Raw genomic sequence first — 22,152 nt, forward strand, 5'->3', positions numbered from 1 at the left:
TACCCATATTAATTATAAGGTGGATGAATTAAAAACTTAAGGTTTTCAAGAAGTTTTACATTTTTCAAAGTAATTAATTGAAAGTATAATAGGTAAAAAAATATTGTCCTTTTTTGATTTGTCGAAATGGACAAATAATTAGGGACAACTAAAAAAAGAAAAATGGACAACTAATTAGAAATTGAGAGAGTATTTGTTATGAGTCGCCTAAAACTTTAAAATATAATATATATTTTTCTTTCTTCTCTAAAAAAATAGACAACCTATTAAAGTTGCCTGTTATAATGTTTTTAGTAAGTTTGTCATATGTCAATATACAACATCAACAATAACAATAACATATTTAATGAAATCCCACAAAGTAATGTCTTGAGAGGTAAAATATACATAGACCTTATCACTACCTCGCGAAGATAGAAAGGTTGTTTTTGAAGATTCTTCGGCTCAAGTACATCAAACCCAAGTAACAGAGGATGAAGCTAGTGGATGAACAAATATCATTTAACAAGCATAGCAATGTAAAATCTACAAGAGAAATACAATAAAAATACAATAGACAACATATTGACAATAACTACAGGGTACGACTAGTCCTACAACAAACACTAGATCTAAATAAGGTAAAACAACATTGTACCCCTATTAACCTTTCACCCTGATACGTGACCTCCACTTCTTCTTATCTAAAATCGTGTTATCAATAATAAGAAATTGTTTCATTTCTGTCTAATCACCTCTTCCTATATTTTTCTGTTTACCACTATCTCTCTGCATACCCTTTACTACCGGTCTCCACACCTTCTTATCAGGGAACCAACGTCCATCCCCAACACATGTCCAAACCATATCAATCTCGCTTATCTTATCTTAGCCACACTAGAAGCCACTCTCACCTTCTCCCAGATAATCTCATTCTTTATCTTGTCACTCCTACTATCCTTACATATTCATATCATCATCCTCATCCCCGTAACATGCATATTCTAAACATGTGAGTTCTTGACTATTCAACACTCTACCCCATACAATAAAGATGACTAACTAATATTATGTAGAACTTACCTTTACATTTATATGGTACTTTCTTATCACAAATACTATAGAGACAAACCTTCATTTCATCCAAGCTTTTCCGATGTGATTTGTGAAATAATCATCGATGTCGTCGTTGCCCCGGATGACATACCCAAGATACTTAAAATTTTCTCTTTTGGGAATAGTCTATTCGACTTCCACGTCCACTTCGTATAAGCACACTGAATTTGCACTCCAAATATTCCATTTTGCTTTTGCTCAACCTAAACCCTTTGGCTTACGAAGTTTGTCTCGATACCTCTAACTTATCACTAACTCTTTCTCGTGTCTTAGTAATCACATTATTATGTCATCAACAAATAGCATCCACCATGGAACATCTTTTTGAATAAAACATGTTAGATTATCCACCACCAAGACTTATAGGAAAGGGCAAAATATTGATCCCTGATGTAGCCCAATCTTAACTGAAAAGTGTGCCGAATTTCTTCCCACCAACACATTTATCCTCCAAACACCTTCAGAATTCATTTCTCAAGACTTTGCCGAAGGGTTTTTCGAAATCAATAAACATCATGTGTAGGTCCTTTCTACTTTCTCTATATTTATTTACTGGTCTCAGCATAAGATGAATGACTTTACTAGTCAACCAGTCTGACATGAATCCGAAATGGACATTTGTTTCCTTAGCCTCTTCTCTATCACTTTCTCCTAGACCTTTGAATGTGTATATCACCCATATTCTTTTAAAATGGAACCATAGTACTCCACCTCTATTCGTTGAGCATTATGATCGTATAAAAAATAACATTGAACAACTTAGTCAATCACTACATATGTGCCTTGACCGTGCTCTTTAAAAAATCCACCGAAATCTTATCAGGTCTAGTCGTTCTTCTCTTACTCATCCTACTAATAGCAAATGTAACCTCATCAACCCTAAAACACCCATAGTACCTAAAGTCTCATAGTCTTTTAGGGTGCACCGGTTCATCCAACACAATGTCTCTGTTCTCTTCTTCATTTAAGAATTTGTGGAAGTATGCTTGTCATCTTTGCTTGATAGAGGTCTCTTCTACCAAGCCTTTACCTTCCTTATCCTTGATACATTTCACTTGATTCGAGTCGCGAGTCTTTCTCTCTTGCTTTCACTTCTTCCATTCAGTATAAGACACATTCTATTCATCTACCCATAATCAAAGGCTCCATGAACATTATCAAAGTCACTAGAAATAATTTTATTAAGTGAATTCTACGAACTTCATCACTAATCCATCGATATTTGTTCGCAGCTAACAGAAATTCGTCTCTAAATAAGATTTGCGACGAATTAAATTTTATTTGTCTAAAAATTGATTAACGATCAAATCCAACACAAATTTTATTTTTAACTTAGATTATTTATAATAGACCATCGGCTCAGTCATTTTTCGATATATTTTGACAATAAAAAAAAAAAGTAAAATTGTCTAAGATCCAATTCTTGAAATAAATTGTTAGTTTGCCCCCAAACATTTTTCCTTTCTTTTTGGATCAAAACTCTTCACAAATAGCACCAAAAAAGTTTGCACTTCCAACTCCCTACCCCACCCCCCACCCCCCACCCCCAACCTTCTCCTCCATTTTTGTTTCTATCAATGGCTGAAAATTGTTGCAGATCTGAACTTTATACTAAAATGAGAACTGCATAGATTTTGTTGTTTACTTTGATCCATGAAGTTTCCTATTAACATAGATTACAAGCTTCAATCTTTGCTCTGTTTTTTCCTATTTTGCCCCTTCATTTTCAGCTGCAATGTCTAAGAACAATCATCCGATACCACTCGAATCCGAAAATCCTCAGATCGATAATCCGGCGGTGGAAAACGGGTCACCGGTTGTTTACACCGCCACAACAGGCGGTGGGGCATGCGAGCATTTGTCGGAGCTCCGATCCAGAGTCGGGTCGAACCCGTTTCTTGACTTACCGGACTGTGTGAAAGTCCGTCCATTGGGTCGGGCCTCTATTCAGAGGGATCCGCCCCAGGCGTTGGTCCGGTGCGGTGTGTGTAGACAGGCGCCGCACCGTCTTTATACTTGTGTCACGTGCGGCGTAGTGCTCTGTCACGTGCACGTGGCGTCGCATCCGGATATGGATGTGGATGATTCTGATCGTTCACTGCATTACATTGCTGTGGATATCGACCGTGCTGAGCTCTTCTGCTGTGGGTGTAGGGACCAGGTGTACGACCGTGATTTCGATGCCGCGGTGGTATTGGCGCAAACGGAGGCTGCTGTGGTTGGATCAATGCAAGAAACTCCATTACTACCGGTGGAGAGTACGAGAAAGAGGCGACGGGTGGAGTATAAGCCATGGACCCCTGATGTGAATGAACAAGTTTTAATTGTTGGGAATTCGAATCCATTTCCAAGTCAAATGAGCAATGATACAGCAACCCCAGAAGTACAATGGGGTTTGAGGGGACTTAACAATCTTGGAAACACTTGTTTTATGAACTCAGTACTTCAAGCATTGCTTCATACACCACCATTGAGGAATTACTTCCTTAGTGATAAACATAATAGATATTTTTGCCAACGAAAGAATAGTACTATTGTAACAAGAAGTACTGATAATACAAACAAGAACCCTGTGTTGTGTTTGGCTTGTGATTTGGATGCAATGTTTTCTGCTGTTTTCTCTGGCAATCAGATCCCTATTAGTCCAGCAAAGTTCCTCTACAGGTCTGCATTTAGTCTTCTTTTGTTGGTCTGTTGAGATTGTGTTTGGGTTTGTTGTAGGAACTATGGTATGGTGGCATAGAATAATGTATATTTTGATAGCCTGCTTGTTGCTGCTGTCTATCTTTTTCATCTGTTCTATCTTTTTCATCTGTTTTGAGCTGAGGGCCTATCATGAACAATCTCATTTTTTTAAAGGTAGGAGAAAGGTCAGCGTAATGTGTTGTTAATTGTATATAATAGACTATACACCTACTGTGAATTCATTGGCTCTAAGTTTTGGGTCCACCTCTGACTTCAAATGGTTTAATTAATTTAGCTTGGTTGTACTCTTCATTACTATTGACATTGGGACAAGATCAAATTCATATTGTTGGAGTTGTATGTATCACCCTTTTCCCTACGTAAAAGTGAGAATTAGCAAGTGGTGTGTAGGTTAATTGTGATATAATGCCGATGTATGTTGTTTAATTGGATCTAGATTTTTGTTTGAGTATGTAGTTGCAGGCCTATACTAAATCTGATTTTGATGGATGTAAAATTTTCTCCTGAACAGCTGGTGGAAGCATGCATCAAATCTTGCAAGTTATGAACAGCAGGATGCTCATGAGTTTTTCATTTCCGTGCTTGATGGGATTCATGAAACAATGCAGAATGATAAGGGGAAGGGCCCAAGTCCAGGTAAATTTATTTGTTCCGATACAGTGTCTATTAGTTGCCATCTTTTCTCCCCCATCACCAAAAATCCCTGTTTTCCACTCTTGCATTTTTGTAGCCTATTCTGTTGTATGCATATTTGAACTTGACATGAGTTCTTGTTTGTACATGATGCTTATCAGGCTATTTTAAATTTGTGATAAGCAATGTTAAAGAATTTTTTAAAAACATTATCTGTTGGAGAAACATAACCCCCAGTACCTAATATTTTAACATTTATAAAGAGATAAAGTACCTGATCAATTATATGCGTGGTCCTTCAGGCCTTGGTATAACCACCATAAGAACAGTGTTTGCAAATTTTCTCGTTTTTCACTAAGAAATTTCTTACTGTATTGTGCTTGAGTAATAGAGTTAAATATGAGAAGTCTTCAATCTTGTTCATGAGAATTGATGACATAGTGAAAAGTTGCTTTGGGCTTTCAAGCCTTTGTAGTTCATATAACTTTGTTAGTTGCAAAGTTTCTATATTTTAAACTCAAATTATCATTGTTTAAATTTACCTGAATTGACCACTTTTGGTATTTCCCTAGGCATGTTGTTTAATATGTAATGTAATAAAGTACAATAACATTAACCTAAAACCTCAAATAACTAATTAAGTGGATTAGTTACAGCAAAAGTCAAGGTACCTAAGCAGGTGAAATTGTTGAAATTTTCTTGGGAGTAGGAGGAGGGGGTGGAAGTGGCTATTTCTGTCGAAGTAGATTAATGTATGTAAGCATCTTGGTAGGCACTTAGGATCTACTTGATAGGCTTATCTTTGTTGTTCTAGAATCTCTTCTCTCATGGCGATCCATACTTCCTTCGTCACTGAAAAAGGATAGTAACATTTGACTGCAGGTTGTGGTTTAGGTCCTTTCTTTGCCATAGGCAATATACCAGTTGATATTTGCTATCAGGCTTAGAGGTGTTTCACAAAAGCGAAAAGAATTCCTCCTACTCTCCCGAGTAAGTCTCAGTTTGGTTAGTCCTTTTTATTTCAGAATAGGAGTTCTCTTTTACTAAATAATTCTCATATTAACTCACACTTTTACCATGTTTTAGGGTAAACCTTCAAGAAAGCTTTGACGTATTAACTTTAAGCTACTCTTTGTGTTGATTGCCCTTCCTCATAGGATCCTTTTTGTTTTGTTAGCAATGACTCATAAAACGTTATGAAATGACTAGGGCTTTTTGCCTTTTATAGAGTGTGTTGAACATTTAAAACAGTGTATATTGAAGTATGTGTTAGTGCACGTAACTTGTTTGGAGTATTCATTTCCTTTTGTAATCTGCAATCTTTCATCTTATTGACCGAATCTTTTTCTTTTTGTAATCTGCAATCTTTCGTCTTATTGACTGAATCTTTTTCTTTGGCACAGGCAGTGGAGACTGTTGCATTGCTCACAGAGTATTTTCTGGAATCTTGCGGTCTGATGTCATGTGTACAGCTTGTGGCTTCACATCTACTACATATGATCCATGCATCGATATCTCCTTGGACTTGGAACTGAGCCAGGGGACTTCAGCAAAGGTGACATCAAAGAAGTCTCATAAATCTCACAAGAAAAAAGAAGCAGAACCCGGAAAGTCTAGCCAAAATGGTCGACTTTCTACGTTGATGGGCTGTTTAGATCATTTTACAAGACCCGAGAAATTGGGTTCTGATCAGAAGTTCTTCTGCCAACATTGTCAAGTGAGACAGGAATCTCTTAAACAGATGTCCATAAGAAAACTGCCTCTGGTTTCTTGCTTCCATATCAAACGGTTTGAGCATTCTGTGATTAAGAAAATGTCGAGGAAGGTTGATCACTACCTACAGTTCCCTTTTTCATTGGACATGTCGCCTTACCTCTCTTCATCTATCTTGAGGAGTCGATTTGGAAATAGAATCTTCCCCTTTGAAGGGGATGACCAAGACACATCCTGTGAAACATCCTCGGAATTTGAGTTGTTTGCTGTCATCACTCATACCGGTAAACTTGATGCTGGTCATTACGTTACATATCTGAGGTTAAGTAATCAATGGTACAAATGCGATGATGCTTGGATCACTCAGGTGAGTGAGAACATCGTTAGAGCTGCACAAGGATACATGATGTTCTACGTGCAGAAAATGCTTTACTACAAGGCTAGTGAAAAACAGGTTAGCTAGAAGGAAACTCGCGAAGTACCAATGCAGCAACACCAGATTGAAATCACCCGTTAGCTCGCGATATGTAGACAATTTTTTGCTCCATAGTGGTGGTGCTGCTGCTGCTGCTGCTTTGAGTTTTCAATTCTCAGTTGGAGTGTAATCTTAGCCTGAATTTTAAAAAGGCACACATACTCTCCTACATTCAGGAAATTTTGGCAACAAAAAATATTATCCCTTGCAAAAGAGATAATTAGTGTAACCTTTTCTATTTTTTTGTGGCTAACCATAGATAAATAATAGTAATAGCAACTTCAAAAATGAGAAGGAACATGTTTCTTCTTTCATGTCTTCTTTTCTTGGATATTCAAGTTTCAATCTTTTTGGATAGATGGCTTTGTGTGTGTTTGATCGTTTTCCACTTTTTTTTATGTTTGGTTTTAAAAGAAGTTTTTTAAAAATGAGAAAAATGATCTTCCCAACAGGATTAGAGAAAACAAGTTTTATTTTTAAAGTGAAATTCATAGGTGGGATATTTGAAAAGAATAGAGCGTAAGCAGACCTATTAGTATCTATACGAACACTGCTTTTGAAAGAGACTCCGCTCAAGGAATAACAAATCTACATACAAAGAAGAAGCAAACAATGTAGAGAACGTATTAACTAACAAAGAAACCTGTCCAATACTTACTAGAATAAAAAAAAGGAGAAATAACAAAATAATGCAATAGTCGAAACACAATAACCAACATACAATAACATAGTATTAAAATCAAGAAGCTTCAATAATACAGCTAGTACAAAGACACACACCAGCAAACCCTAAATCCTTGAAAAGCAATACTTACGAGAAGAAGAAAAAACAAAAAACAATAAAATAAATGCAATAGTCGAAACACAGTAACCAACATACAATAACATAGTATCAAAATCAAGAAGCTTTAATAATACAATCAGTACAAAGACACACACCAGCAAACCCTAAAGCCTCGAAAAGCAGTACTTACAAGAAGAAAAAAAAAGAGAAACAACAAAATAATGCAATAGTCGAAACACAATAACAAACATACAATAACTTAGTATCAAAATCAAGAAGCTTTAATAATACAGCTAGTACAAAGACAAACACCAACAAACCCTAAATCCTCGAAAAGCAAAACAACCCTCGACAAACAAATAGTTGAAGATAAAATTTTAAAATCTATTTCCAATATCACTATTACCAAAACATATAAATTTGAATAAAAATTCATGATAGTTCAAAAACAAATTTACACTTTTTCCTTTTTTATTATTTATTTTTTTCTTCAAGGTGGAGGAAAAAAAAAGAAAAAAAAAAGACAAAAATCATATTGTGGGAATTATTATATTTTAGGGCGGAGAATCACTACAACAAAATCATGTGTGTCTTATCTCATAAACCAAAAAAAAAACTTGGTCTCTTCATAATCAATTTCGATCCACGAGAACCCAATTCTTGAACTCTATCATAAGTTTGGTATAAAAAAAATCCCTTTTTCTATAATCTCTGTTTTGTCATGAATACTCAATTTGTTTTTAATTTTGTATGATTTGGAATTGGAATTTGAGTTCTAGCCAGTTATTAGCATCTGGGTTTTGTCAGTGTTTGCTAGTTTTTAGCATCTGGGTTTTGTTAATTTGGATTGAAATTTGAGCTTTTTTCCAGTTTTTAGCATCTGGGTTTTGTTTTTTGAATTGAAATTTGAGTTTTTAGCATCCGGGTTTTGTTTTTTGAATTGAAAGTTGAGTTTTTGCTAGTTTTTAGCGTCTGTTTTTTTTTTTTTGAATTGAAAGTTGAGTTCTTTCCAGTTTTTAGCATCTGGGTTTTGTTATTTTGAAATGGAATTGGAGTTTTTGCCAGTTTTAGCATCTGGGATTTGTTTTATCTTTGATATTTTGAAATTGGTTTTGCTTAATTCAGTAGATAAACCATAAAAAGGTAGATTCTTGGTCTGGGATTTGGATTTCATGTGTACTTTGCTAATTTTTGGTTCATTTTTGTTGTTTTGAAGCTCTTCTTCAATGCTGATGGGAAGTAAGTGTTAACCAGGTATGTATTTGACACCTGTTCTTAACTCTTTCCTGTTTTCCTGGATGTTGAAATGTAGAAGGAAATTGATGATTTTTATGAATTTTTAAAGATTCATAAAGCTAGGCTCAACTAGTTTAGGATTGAGATATAGTTATTGTGGTTGTATTTGTTAATTTGTAAGTTTCTTTCAGAAAGCTGCCTTGATCTAGGAAGTATAGTTCACTTGGCGGTGTTATATATCTTGTTTGATTATGGAAAAGGCATAATAAGGACTGTAAATTATTTTATTTTTTTGCATATTGAATAAGAACTAGGTATGCTTATTTTTTTTCTTGGTTGATGTTTCGCAATTTCGACGTAGATGGTTCATGTAGGAAATATCACTCATCAAATAAATGGCAAGTTTGAAATATTAAAAGGGAAGCTTGGTGCATTAAACTCCCTCTATGTACGGGGTCCAGGGAAGGGAGGGAGCACATTGAGCATACTGTACATAGCCTTACTTGGCATTTCTGCAACTGTGAAAAATAAGAGTGAAACTACGATACTGATAGTGTGAAGTAAACTGATCAATATGATCAATAGATGGTGGATCACCATATTTGGTTGTTCCATATTTGGTCCAGTAATTTGGTTGAAATATCCTGGAATCATCTTGAGGAGTGTTCTTATTCAAGCAGTTAGAGAGTTCCTCTTCTTCACTTCACCCCGAAAAGTAATTAGGAATAACTAAGTCACATATTCACATTCCAATTGAGCATTGCCTTAGTGGTAAGGTCAGGTATATCTACCCTCCTACACTGGGTATGTTGCTGTTTAGATTATTCTCTTTACCAGACAGGTCCAATCACGATTTTAATATAAGAATTTCTCTGTAGTCTACTTATCGGTGCATGCTATTGCATTCTTTCTATGATGCAATTGTATGAACATCTTCAGTTGGTGTCACCACCTAAAGTCTTATACTACAAGGGGCAAGCTGAATATTGTGATAAGCATTGTCCTTTTGTGTGCAGGAAACATGATGAGCCTCAGGGACTGGGTCCTGTCTCAGTTGATAACCAAGTCAGTAGCCTCGTCAAGACCACTTTTAGCATCAGATAACTTTTTATCAGAGGAACATCCTGATCAAGGGTTTGACCACCCAGGTAATTGTCCTTCATGCACTATGATTAATAATTCACCTCTAGTTTCTTGCTATTTCATTGGATTAATGGCTGCATGTTAGCCTGGCAACGGTGTTTCTGATTGTCTTATAGCTTCAACATTTCCATTGTTGGTTTTTGCTTTACATTCTTGATTATACACAGTAGTTAAAGCATGTCTAATTTGTTCTGTGGAGCTTGATGTAGACTTTCCAGCTGAAGTTGCTTTATGTTCTTAAACAGAGATCTTCTGAAGTTCTACACAAAGTAGTGTTTTGTGCTATAAAGTGAGAGCTGACCTGATATTTGGTTTTCATTTACAGTTTCTATTAACAGGTGAAACAAAAATTTTTGTTGGTTGAATCAAGTTTTTGACCAATATTCAGCTTTATGTTCTCTGACAAGTTCAGAGTGTGGGTAGCTCTTTTTGTTTATCTATTCATGTTGGATTTTTAAAAAGTAAAAGCATGTTGATCTGAAAAATATGAGGTGTATTTATAGTGTTCAATACCCTTGGGCGTAACAGTTGTGTGCTTGCTGGTGATTTTCATTAGGCAAGACTCACAAGGTTGTGATGAATATTGAGAATAGAGGAAGTTGCAAAAATTTGGTGGCATAATGTATTTCCCTATTTAGGACCATTTCAAAGTTGCAAGGAACAAGAAATGACTGTAGATTATATTAAAAATAAGAAAGGAACTAAATTACTTTTCCAGCATTTGGGGTTCAAGTTGGGTTATGCTAGATTTTATGTTATTTACTTACCGAGGACATGACCTTAGGTAGGAAACTGTGGAGGACATGGATTAGTATGTAGTAGTATGTTGTCTCGCTTATCTTTCCTTACTTGTGGCCGTAGTATTACTCTTGTAGTTTCTTATCCTTCAATGTTTGGTACTATTTTGTTGTTTCTTGCACTTCAATTATCTTAATATTTTGTTGTAGTTACATTTCCCTTTTTATCCCACGGAATGCTTAGACATACTTTCTATAGTATTTTGCCATGACTTCTTCACTCCCTCTATTTCTTTTTCTGACCTGCTTTGAAATGTTTTTCCTTGAGCCGATGGTTTATGTGGAACAACCTTTCTACTTCCCAAGGTAGGGGATCTCTACTTCCCAAGGTAGGGGTGACGTCTTATTACGCTCTACCCTTCCCAAACCTCACTTGTGGGACTCACTGGATATGTTGTTGCTACTGCGTAGATGGTCTGCCTTCTCAGTCCTTAGAAGACAGATCTACAACTATCTAAAAGAAACTCTATGGAATTATGAGTTCCTTTCTCTTTAAAATAAGCAAAAGAAATTGTGGTATAGAGGTGAAAAATCTACTGCAGAGTTTTCTTGGTTTTTTGAATGATGTTCTACATTATCCCATCTTATGCTTTCTGAAACTGACGATAAATTTTGCCTTCTCGTGCAACAAGGAGTACATGTATAACTTTTTCGACTAGCTAATTGTTAAACTTTTAAACTGTTTCCTTTTAAGGTAATCATTGTTTACTTTAGCTTTATAGTTTTGTTACATTATAGAAGGAAATAAATCTAAATGGTCCTAGGCTACAAATAGGTGAGTTAATGAGTTCTTGTTTGGCGAACGAGAAGAGATATCTTTTAGTTATACTCTTTATTGTCATAGTTAATATCACTGGGCACTGCAAATCAGTCATAACATCTTCCTCGAGATCAACTAATTTGCTGCTAGAAGCGTAACAAGGCTCTTCTATTTCATTAGTATACTACATTTTTACCGTTCTTTCTCTTTTTGATAATCGTGGTGTCCGGGCCAGTGGGTACCTGCTACTTCTCTCATCAGCACATGTACCGGGCTTGGGGGAGAACTCACCTTGTGTTTTTGGCTACACTGGGAATTGAACTTGAGACCTCGTGGTTTTCAACCCACTTCATTGACCACTAGGCCACACCCTTGGGTGCACTCATTTCTACTATTCTTGTGTTGATTATATAGACAAAAGTGAAGTTTTGATTTTTGTTGATCACAAATACTGCGTTCAGCTTAACAATTACTACATGCTTCACATTTAGCTAAGTTGCGCGGACTCGTCACTTTCAATGCCACACCCGTGTCTGATTTTCCAAAAGTACACTACTTTTGGCGAATCCGATACACACCCCTTGACATTTTTGAAGAGTCCGAGCAACATGATATTTTAGAGTACGAGAGTAGAATCAATTGATATTTGATATGAACCCACTCCCAGATTCCGGATGCCTAGCACCCCGTGTAATCTTCTTTGTATTATGGTACTCGAGTCCTGGAGTTAAGATTTAAAATGTGACATATATATTATATTAGTGATAGTAACAGATAATACATAATCGTGAAAAAGACAGTTTGATTGAGAAAACACAACATCAAAGTTTAATTTTTTGAAATTTGGGAGGCTTGTGTATTAAAAAAATTCTGTCGAACATTTTGGGGAGTCCCCAAATAGGAAGAGCCATATAAATTAGGATAGAGGAAGTAGTTCATATTTTGAAAACAAAATCTATAGTATTGGAAACAGCTTAATCAAATGCATTTATTAGAAAGAAAAATAACAAGATAATTACTTACTTGTAGAGATGGGGCATTCTTTCTCAATTCTTGACGTGAAGTAGCTGATTTATTTTATTATTTGTTTTTTTACCAAGGGAGTGGTTGAAGGCAGGAGAGAGGGAGGGAGGGAAAGTCATCACGATATTTATATTTTTAATTAAAAAAAAAGAGTCCTACATTCTTTGTTTATCATAGTTACGTGGTTCTGTGTGTTATTTATGTAGACCTTTTATCAAAATTATTTATGTACACCATTAATTTGTGTGCATCCAAAGTGCAACGGTTCATTGGGAACTGCTATTAATTCCAAATGTTGTCTCTAAGGCACATTTCACACATTCAATGGGTTAGGCACTCTTTTGTTCTGGTAAGTAATACATTCCCTAGAATATCAAGTCATTCGAAAACGAAACGAAGCATAAAAAGACCAGCATTACTGTTGATTTGTGTAAAAGATAATGACAGCAAATAAAACCATGTATCAATGTTTTATCTGTTGATAGGAGCGAAGCTATATGCAGATCCTGTTATGGTCGTAAAGGTTGTTATGTTGGGATTCCTATTTAGTTTCAATTGAAATAGCACCTTACTCAGGCATATCCTTTTGGATTTTATTGTTCTACTAGTTAACTGGATAGTGGATAGAAGAATTTTATGAATTTGTAGATAATGCCGGCCCATATGCACTTCGCTATTTTATTAATTGACTGTTGATCTCCACATGTATTCGCTGTTGTGTCAAATTGTTGATGGCATTCTTTTCTTCTTTTGGTTCAGCTCACACTGCTGATTTGGTTACGACAACTAGATTAGCCAATACAATACAATCTTCCAATAATGATAATCAAGAGCATACAGAGAATACAAATAATTTCCATTCACAACAACGGATAGGCGAAGATTCTTTTCAGTCGGATTTTAGGGTTGATGAGAAACCTAGTCCAGTGGTAAAGATTGAAGCCCTTCAGATTACATTCTTGCGCCTTCTTAAGCGTTTTGGCCTATCCGAGGACAACCTTCTGGTATCAAAGGTCTTATACCGGATCCAGCTGGCATCACTGATACGGGCTAGAGAATCAGATTTAAAAAGGGCAAATCTTAAAATTGAGAGAGCCCGTGTAATAGCAGCAGAACAAGAAGCTGCTGGCCGACCACAACTGGATTTCTCATTTAAGATCCTTGTACTGGGTAGAACTGGAGTTGGCAAGAGTTCAACCATAAATTCCATTTTTGACCAATCAAGAGCAGAAACCAACGCGTTCAAGCCTGCTACTGACCATATTCAAGAGATAGTGGGAACGGTAAATGGCATCAGAGTATCGTTTATTGACACTCCTGGTTTATTGCCTCCCTCACCCAGTAACATCCGAAAAAACAAGAAGATATTGCATTCTGTGAGACGATATTTAAGGAAACAAACGCCTGATATGGTCCTGTATTTTGAGCGCCTGGATTTGATCAACACGGGCTACAGTGATTTCCCCTTGTTGAAGCTTATAACGGAAGTCTTTGGTCCTGCAATTTGGTTTAATACTATCCTTGTAATGACTCATTCTTCCTTCAATCTTCCCGAAGGAACAAACGGATATCCTGTTAACTATGAATCTTTTGTCACCACCTGCACAGATTTGGTCCAACATTATATTCACCAGGCAATCTCTGACACTAAGCTTGAAAATCCTGTAATTTTGGTGGAGAATGATCCCAATTGTAAGACCAATAATGCTGGAGAGAAGATTCTCCCTAACGGGCAGGTGTGGAAGTCTCAGTTATTGTTGCTGTGCATATGTGCCAAAGTTCTAAGTGATGTTAATACCCTATTGGACTTTGAAGACAGCCTAAAGGTGGGGCCATCAAATGTAGGACGATTGCCTTCTCTTCCGCATCTTCTCTCATCCTTTCTAAAGCATCGTGCTCAGATAAGACGTGGCGGAGCTGAGAATGAAATTGATGAGGTTTCTCTTTTAGACTCAGATGATGAAGACGACGAATATGATCAGTTACCTCCTATTCGGATACTGACCAAGTCTCAGTTTGAAAGGTTGAGTGGTTCCCAAAAGAAGGATTATCTTGACGAACTAGACTACCGAGAAACCCTCTATTTGAAAAAACAACTGATAGAAGAAGCTCGTCGACAAAGAGAAAAGAGAGTTTCTTCAAGTGAGGGTAAAGCAGCGCCAGATGATGAGTCTGATAACCAGCAGGAGGGCCCTCCAGAGCCAGTTCTCTTGCCTGATATGGCTATTCCTCCAAGCTTCGATTCAGATTGCCCTATCCACAGATACAGGTGTCTCATCACCAGTGAACAGTGGCTTGCAAGACCAGTCCTTGATCCCAATGGATGGGACCATGATGTGAGCTTTGATGGAATTAACCTCGAGAGCAGTGCAGAAATAAGAAAAAATATATTTGCCTCGGTTAATGGACAAATGAGCAAGGACAAACAGGACTTCAGTGTTCAATCCGAGTTTGCTGCAGCTCTCACTAATCCAGGTGGGCCCACTTATGCGGTTGGTCTTGATGTACAATCTGCTAATAAAGAGCTGATCTGCACTATCCACAGTAATGCAAAGGTAAGAACTTTAAGAACTAATGTCGCTGAATGCGGTATTTCTGTAATACCATTCGGGGATAAGTATTTTCTTGGTGCCAAGTGTGAAGACAGTTTTACAATTGGAAAGAGACTGAAGTTTAATGTGAACGCTGGTCGGATGGGGGGTGCTGGGCAAGCAGCCTATGGCGGGAGCTTTGTAGCTACTTTAAGAGGAAGGGATTATCCAGTGAGAAACGAAAGTCTGAGTCTCTCGATGACAGTTCTCTCTCTTAACAAAGAAATGGTGTTGAGCGGAAACTTACAAACTGACTTCAGAGTGAGCCGAGGTACAAACATGTCAGTGAGCGCAAACCTCAATAACCAGAAGATGGGCCAGGTTTCCATCAAGACAAGCAGCTCTGAGCGTATGGAAATAGCTTTTATCGCACTTTTCTCCATCGCGAGAGCCCTGTTGCGCAGAAAGAGAAATGACCAACTTATTGAAGACTCTCTGGTAGCTAGATGAACTTTTCTTTTCGATTCAAAGTAGGCCACTAAATTTTTCCTTAGGTGCAGCCTTTCTAAGCTTTCAACATGTCATGAAACGTAGTAGCTGCCTAAGAGTTTGATTTCCACATTATGGTATTTTCCGCGAAGCAGTATGGCTACGAGCAAAGGTTGATATGTTTTCGTTATTGTTTGATCAATTTTATCGAATCCAGGATAGATAAAAAAGACACATTCTTTTGGTGTCTGGTATGTAGTAGTTTTGTATCTGAGTAATAATTGTATAGTAGAGCAACTTAGAAGAGCATACAAAAAGTTTTCTGCAGATCTTGTAATAATAAGCTAGCAGGATCCTAGTTGTGATGCCAGAAGGATGATATTTTTTTCAATGCATTTTCTAGTACTTGATGATTTACTGTGCTCTTTTGAGCAATAACATCCATCTTTCTCTTTCACCGAGTCTTGCTGAATAAAGTTACTCGTATCTGTATGGGTGGATATAGTTGCTTGTATCAACTAACCTCATCATTACGATTATCACCATCAATTGCCATCTTTCTATTGAACAACCAACTTTTCCATCACAACTATTATCGCCAACTGGCGTCAGTCATTACAACACTAATCATCTCCAATATCACGACTATCACCACCACTATTTCCGGCCGTTACCACCAATCATCTCTATTACTATCACTATTATTACAAACCATGTCCACCAACACCATATTCAATCATTTCCACCATTACTAGCAAACATAAAACATTTTCCTTAATCAAATAAAATGTAATTTTATAAAATCAACATTTTTTTTCTAACATCTTACTATTTTTTTGTTTGAAAATATATATTATTATATTTAAAAGTAAATAGATTATGCACATTCATATACTTGATTAAACAAATCGTTCAATCATTTAAATTCAAACGGCTTTATTTTAATATTTGAAATATGTATATAAATGTATTAAAAAATATTTTCATCCCCAATTAGTCAATAGAAATCATGATGTTTAACCAATTAAAAAAAAGGCAACTTAGCAAATTCAAAATTCATATGCTATAGTAAAGTTTGCATAATTGCGTTGTATAGCAAACATAGAAATTGTATAATTCGCTATACATACACAATTTTTTGCAAACGTTTGTTACGAAGCACAATTAAATCAAACCTTAGCTATTCCTTTTGTTTTAGGTTATTAATTTGCTATTATATATAATTTTCCCAAACGAAAGTAACTTCAGCAATTTTCCATTATTATATTCACAAGGTAGCTTCCTCCCATATCATTTTCTTATATTAGTGATGACGTGAAAGACATGCACGTATTTTATTTTTGTTAATTAGTAAATTAAAGTATGACAAACATATAAATACAAAAATGGTCTTGATAATGATAGACAATTTTATTATTTTTTTTAAAAAAAAATTTAGAGAATATTCATGCAAAAATGCCTTTTATCTTCTTCTTCTTTTTTTTCTTAGCTCACACTGAACTTGATATTTATCAAAATTGATTTATATTTAAGTAATCTCTCGAATCGATAAATTTTGGATTTCTATTATTTAACCCATAAGAATATGAGTAAAAACATGAGTAAAATATGAAAAGTAAGGGAATGTCTAGAGCGTATTTCATTTAGAGGAATATTTATTAATTTTTTCTACGTATCATTGAAAAATATTTTATGTTAATCTATTTTCAACTCGTTTAGATTTAAAATAATTCACTCATTCAACGTCGCTAACGGCACGTCAAATAAATTATAATAATACAAAAGATTCTATCATCCAAAATTGCCAAAATACAAGAGGACTTTTTATAAGCCATACGTCTTGTGTCCCCATTTGCTACTTTCGAATATTTGACTATTTTGGCCTACGATGTCACTTCATAAATAAAAGACAAATAAATCATAATAAACATACTTAGCTAGCGTTTGGCCATAGATATTCAAATATTTTTGGCAAATATTATTTGGGTGAAATTTTACCATGTGTTTGGCCATAGAATTTGAGAAACATATTTTATTTTTTTAAGAAATATGATTTATACCCATAAGTTTTTAAAACTATCAAACTAACCATAAATTTGTATTACATAGCACAATAGAAATCTCACGTAACAAGATTTATGACTTCCGCAACAAATCAACAAGAATCATTACAGTAAATATTCGTATAGTGAAAAGGTCTTGGTACAAATCATGATAATGAAAATACAACTAATATAAATTCGGGAAAAAAAAGAGAAGAAAACAAAAGGAAATAAATATTATAATCACTGAAAAACCTATGTTTTCTCATCTGAAAGAGTTCAACCTATTCTTTAATATAATCTTCCCACATTTTATGAACAATCTCTTCTCGATGAGTTTGCATTTTCGAATCAGACGATCGAGAAGATGAAGCGATGTTGTTATCCTGAGCCAGTAGTTCGTCACTTTCATCAATAACCATATCATCATTTTCATATTCATTGAATATTCCATCACTACTTTGGTGTTCACGTAAAAAATTATGCAATACAGCGCAAGCAATTACTATTTTCACTTGCATGTCACATTCATAGTTGTTCATGCCTTGTCTTAGTATTCTGAATCTACTTTTCCACGCACCAAAAGTTCTTTCAATTACATTGCGCAGAGAAGCATGTTTATAGTTAAATAGCTCTTTTCCATTCTTAGGCTCTCTTTCACTTCCTTGGTAGTCCTGCAAATGACAGCGCATTCCAATGAATGGAGCTACTAGTTTATATACCATGTGATGGAAATGGAAAGTTGGCCGATGAGTCAAGAATTGGTTGGTGTCAATAAATATATTATTTTTGTAAAATAAAAAGTTAAGGGTAAAAATTGAATTTCTAAAACTTTCCAAATATGAAATTTGGCCCAAATACTAGTTTTTTCTAGTATTTGGGAATTTGGAAAATTTGCAATGCCAAATAATAAAAAAGTGTATGGACAAACAAAATTTGTCAAGTTTTACTTGCAAAATTTATGGCCAAACGGGTCCTTAGTATAATTTCACCGAAAAAAATAATTCACGTATATACAAATTTTATTCTTATTTTTAAATAAAAAAATTATTTTTAATAAATTTTTAATTCAAATAAAATACGATAAATTATTTTAAAAAAAAAAAAATACATAAGGTAAAGAAGTCAAAATAACGTGTTATCTTTTAAAACCAATTAAATTAATAATTACGTATTTATCTTTGCTAGTGTTTTCTCCACCACTCTATTCATATATACGTATCGCAAGTTATCCCATTGATCTTCCATATATTTTTTTTGATAAAAATATATTATTTCTTCCATTTATTTTTTTAAATAAAAATATATTATTTCGTCCTCTTATAATTATCTTTTACAGTTAGATTATAAAAAATTTTGTCTAATATTTTACGACATATTTTTCCACCCTATTAATATGCAAAAAAATATATTCTATAGTACTTTTCGTATAGTTTTTAAAGTATTTAAAAAATTTAATTTAATATATTGATTTAATATAATTTTAAAAATTGACTTAAATTAACTTTCGGAAAAACATAATGTAACAATTTTCCATACCTACAACTCAAATCTGAGACATCTGATTAAGGATGAAACACTCTCACTAATACATCACGACCTAGGTGTTAATTTATAAGCATTTTACAAACATCATAGAGCATAAGATTTAGGTTTACTTTTTTGTGGGACAAAAAGAAAAGTCTTGTGTAATAAAAAAAATGTTATCTGTGAGTTACATGATTAAAAAGAAATATTTTTTTATATCACACTTTTTATTCATAAAAATTTCATAATGATATTATTTAAACACTATAACTATTTAACTTATACATTTTTTAAAAATTGCATAACTATTATTTCATAATAATCTCACATAATATACTATTTGAAGTTATATATAACTGAAGTTTATATATTTATGCCTAAAGTTTAAGTAAAAATAACTAAATTTCAGGCATATATTCATGAAATTCACATAAAATTATTAAATAAATTGAGTTCTTAAAACTAAAAATAATTTTTTTTAAGGAAAAATCTATAGAATTTATTTCATCTGACCCTTTACAACAAGAAGTACATACACCAACAATTAAACATAAAACAAATCCACAAAAATTACACCAATAGTTTTTTTAAAAAAAAAAAAAATCATATTTAAACATAATAATTTTTGAAATTCGACCTTTAAGCCAACAAAACACTTCAACTTTGAGAATATATATTTATACGCACGTCAACTTGAAATTTCAAATGATATCTAAACACTTTAACTCATTCCGATTATGTCTCGTTCATCCTCGATACTAACGTGTTTATGATGGTATCCGGATAATCATGTTATAAGTTAGAGTGTTCAACTGAATAGAGAAGAAAACGAGTTATAGTGTTTAAACGTACGTGACTCGCGTGCTTACTCGTCGGCTTTCAAGGTGAAGAACCCCATAGAACCTCAGCAACAATGGTGGCAGCTTCAGCATCAGTATCACAAGCGTCTCTAATCTTCTTCAATATCTCCTGTTTAAATCCCCTTTTTTCTCTCTGTCTTAATCCTTCTCCTACTTCCAATTGCACTGTAAATCTTGCTACACAGCTCGCAAATGGATGTTTCTCCAAAAATCTCTTCTCTTTGTTTCCCCTTTTCTTCTTCGTTTTCTCTTCGTGTTCATCTTCGTCGATTTCTTCATCATGAACTTTTCCCAAATCAATCAAATCACCACCCAAATCAGACCTCTGTAACCCCACCAATTTTTTAATCAAATCGCAGTTCAACATTGCTTCTACAGCTTCTTTTCTCCCAAAATACCCAATTTCAAGTACAAAATCCATAGCAGTTACCTTGAATGGCAAATCATCGGAGTTTAAATACGAAATCGACTTTGAAATTCCACCAACGGATTCGAGTACATCGACGAAAGGACTTCGAATTGCTTTTATAAGCGAAGATAAAACTTCTAATGAACACAGAGAATCCATTGAAATCAAAGCTTTTATTGTTTGACCCATTAGAATTTGCCCAACGAATACGTCTTTGTTGAATAGTACAACTTCTTTCAAAGCGTATCCAGCTTTTTCACGAATTTTCTCAGGTATATTACCGTCGCAGCAGATGAGAAATTCGAGCTCGGAGAAAATTTTTGATTTCAATAACAATTCCTGAAGGTTTATATTGAAGCCCTGACTCAATCGATCATGGAAAATAGTTAATTTCTCAACGATTTCATCTTCATCTTCTTCGTATTGCGATGAATTTGATTGTAAACGGATTTGTTGAAGCTGATTAGTGAGATTTGTAATCGATTCTCGATCAATCCAAGCTTGGATTTCTGATTCGATTGATTCTGCAACTTTTGTGATTTCATGAGTTTTGACTCTACGAGTGAGGAATGATTTGATTCTACCATGTTTGTGTTTCGATTTATGTAACGAAGAGATTAGGGTTTTGAGATCGGAGAGATGGTTAGATAGATTTAAGAGGTTCGGGTCGGAGTAAGTGTCGAGCTCAAGCAAAGCTTTAATGGCGGATGATGAAGATGATGAGTCGGATTCGGATGTATCGGATTCTGGATTCGATTGTAGTTGTTGTGAAGCTTGTTTTAGTGCTTCGAGAACTTTGAGTATTTGCTGTGTTTCTTCTTCATCCTCCATTGATGATGTTGAAGAAGAGAAAAAAAATGGAAGCTATGTGAGTAGAAGATGGAGTCTATTATAATCTATCGGGAAAAAAAAGACAAATACACCCCTAACTATCGTAAATGGTATATGGATATCCTCCGTCATACATTACTGTCATTATTGTCTCTACCGTTCAAAAATTAGACTCCATCCGTTGATCTGATTTGATTTAGCATGGAGTTTTAGAATATATAGAAGACTTTTGAATCTTGTCGTTCTAAATCAAAGTTATGTCAAATGTACTAAATTGCCCTTTAATTTTGTGATTTTAAACATGTCATGTGGCAAGCTGAAATTAAAATGTTACCAAAAAAGGAAAGAAGTCATTTTTTAAAACGGATTAAAAAGGAAAGGAGGTCAATCTATTTTAAACGGAGGGAGTACTATTTATACTAACGGACATACACGTGTCATAATCTTTTCGATCGACCCGACATCGAATCGGTGGATAAAATTGTGTTACGTGTCCTTATTTATTCTTCCATTAGACTGAAGGGCATATGAACACCAATGTTCCTAAAGTATGACAAATGGTAATAGTTCAGAATCCATTTATCATCTTTTTCTAATCTATTTTAATTTGTTTGTCACGTTTTGACAATAACGGATAAAGTTATTGTTCGTATTATTAGGAGGTCAGAGATGTGTGTGAAAATATTATTTTGAAGAAATATACATACTATTATTCCGTTATTTATTATTATTCCAAACGAATGACTCTATAGGCGATTTAACACTTTTTTAAAGTTTGATGTAGTGATAATTTAGTACGTTATATTGTTCTATTTTTGAATTAAAAATATGTTTAATATAATTAAAATATCATTTAATTTTATAATTTTCAATCAATAATATTTTTTTAAATTCTACGCATAATAAAAACTTAATGCATCGACCATTAGAACATGATTTCTTCCAAATTTCATGGATTAACGCGTGGTTGAAGTTATTTTTGTTGACTTTCCTTGCTTTCACATGTTACATGAATCAAATTAATTAGTTAACGTTTGGTAGAAACGTTTAAAAATATATATTATTTATGTTCATAAATTTTAAAAATTATTAAAAATA

The 22,152-nt window shown here is 34.5% G+C and overlaps 3 protein-coding genes across 3 annotated transcripts; 2 read left to right on the top strand and 1 right to left on the bottom strand.

Annotated features, from left to right (window-relative positions):
- Positions 1 to 2,549: 2,549 nt before the first annotated feature.
- On the top strand, positions 2,550 to 6,979 carry LOC101260151 (ubiquitin C-terminal hydrolase 22-like). The gene is made up of 3 exons (XM_004242689.5): positions 2,550 to 3,759; positions 4,313 to 4,437; positions 5,838 to 6,979. Exons 1-3 carry the CDS (start codon positions 2,831 to 2,833, stop codon positions 6,608 to 6,610), a joined length of 1,827 nt encoding a protein of 608 aa, XP_004242737.1. The 5' UTR covers positions 2,550 to 2,830; the 3' UTR covers positions 6,611 to 6,979.
- An 813-nt stretch (positions 6,980 to 7,792) lies between these two features.
- Positions 7,793 to 15,823, top strand: LOC101260739 (translocase of chloroplast 90, chloroplastic). Its single transcript, XM_004242691.5, has 4 exons — positions 7,793 to 8,087; positions 8,623 to 8,660; positions 9,659 to 9,790; positions 13,125 to 15,823. The coding sequence occupies exons 3-4, from the start codon at positions 9,664 to 9,666 to the stop codon at positions 15,404 to 15,406; spliced, it is 2,409 nt and encodes an 802-aa protein (XP_004242739.2). The 5' UTR covers positions 7,793 to 8,087; positions 8,623 to 8,660; positions 9,659 to 9,663; the 3' UTR covers positions 15,407 to 15,823.
- Positions 15,824 to 17,540: 1,717 nt separating this feature from the next.
- On the bottom strand, positions 17,541 to 21,389 carry LOC101261040 (uncharacterized). Its single transcript, XM_004242692.5, has 2 exons — positions 19,807 to 21,389; positions 17,541 to 18,101 (listed from the first exon to the last, which is right to left on the bottom strand). The coding sequence occupies exon 1, from the start codon at positions 21,052 to 21,054 to the stop codon at positions 19,834 to 19,836; it is 1,221 nt and encodes a 406-aa protein (XP_004242740.1). The 5' UTR covers positions 21,055 to 21,389; the 3' UTR covers positions 17,541 to 18,101; positions 19,807 to 19,833.
- Between the last annotated feature and the right edge of the window lie 763 nt (positions 21,390 to 22,152).

The sequence above is a fragment of the Solanum lycopersicum genome, chromosome 7, assembly GCF_036512215.1.
Source record: "Solanum lycopersicum chromosome 7, SLM_r2.1".
Lineage (NCBI taxonomy): Eukaryota > Viridiplantae > Streptophyta > Magnoliopsida > Solanales > Solanaceae > Solanum > Solanum lycopersicum.

Excerpts from the sequence above, each read along its gene's own strand:
- LOC101261040 (XM_004242692.5), bottom strand. The coding sequence starts at position 21,054 with ATGGAGGATGAAGAAGAAACACAGCAAATACTCAAAGTTCTCGAAGCA.
- LOC101260151 (XM_004242689.5), top strand. The coding sequence starts at position 2,831 with ATGTCTAAGAACAATCATCCGATACCACTCGAATCCGAAAATCCTCAG. Across the intron at positions 3,760-4,312 it reads CCAGCAAAGTTCCTCTACAG|CTGGTGGAAGCATGCATCAA; the intron begins GTCTGCATTTAG and ends TCTCCTGAACAG. Across the intron at positions 4,438-5,837 it reads GGGGAAGGGCCCAAGTCCAG|GCAGTGGAGACTGTTGCATT; the intron begins GTAAATTTATTT and ends TCTTTGGCACAG.
- LOC101260739 (XM_004242691.5), top strand. The coding sequence starts at position 9,664 with ATGATGAGCCTCAGGGACTGGGTCCTGTCTCAGTTGATAACCAAGTCA. Across the intron at positions 9,791-13,124 it reads TCAAGGGTTTGACCACCCAG|CTCACACTGCTGATTTGGTT; the intron begins GTAATTGTCCTT and ends CTTTTGGTTCAG.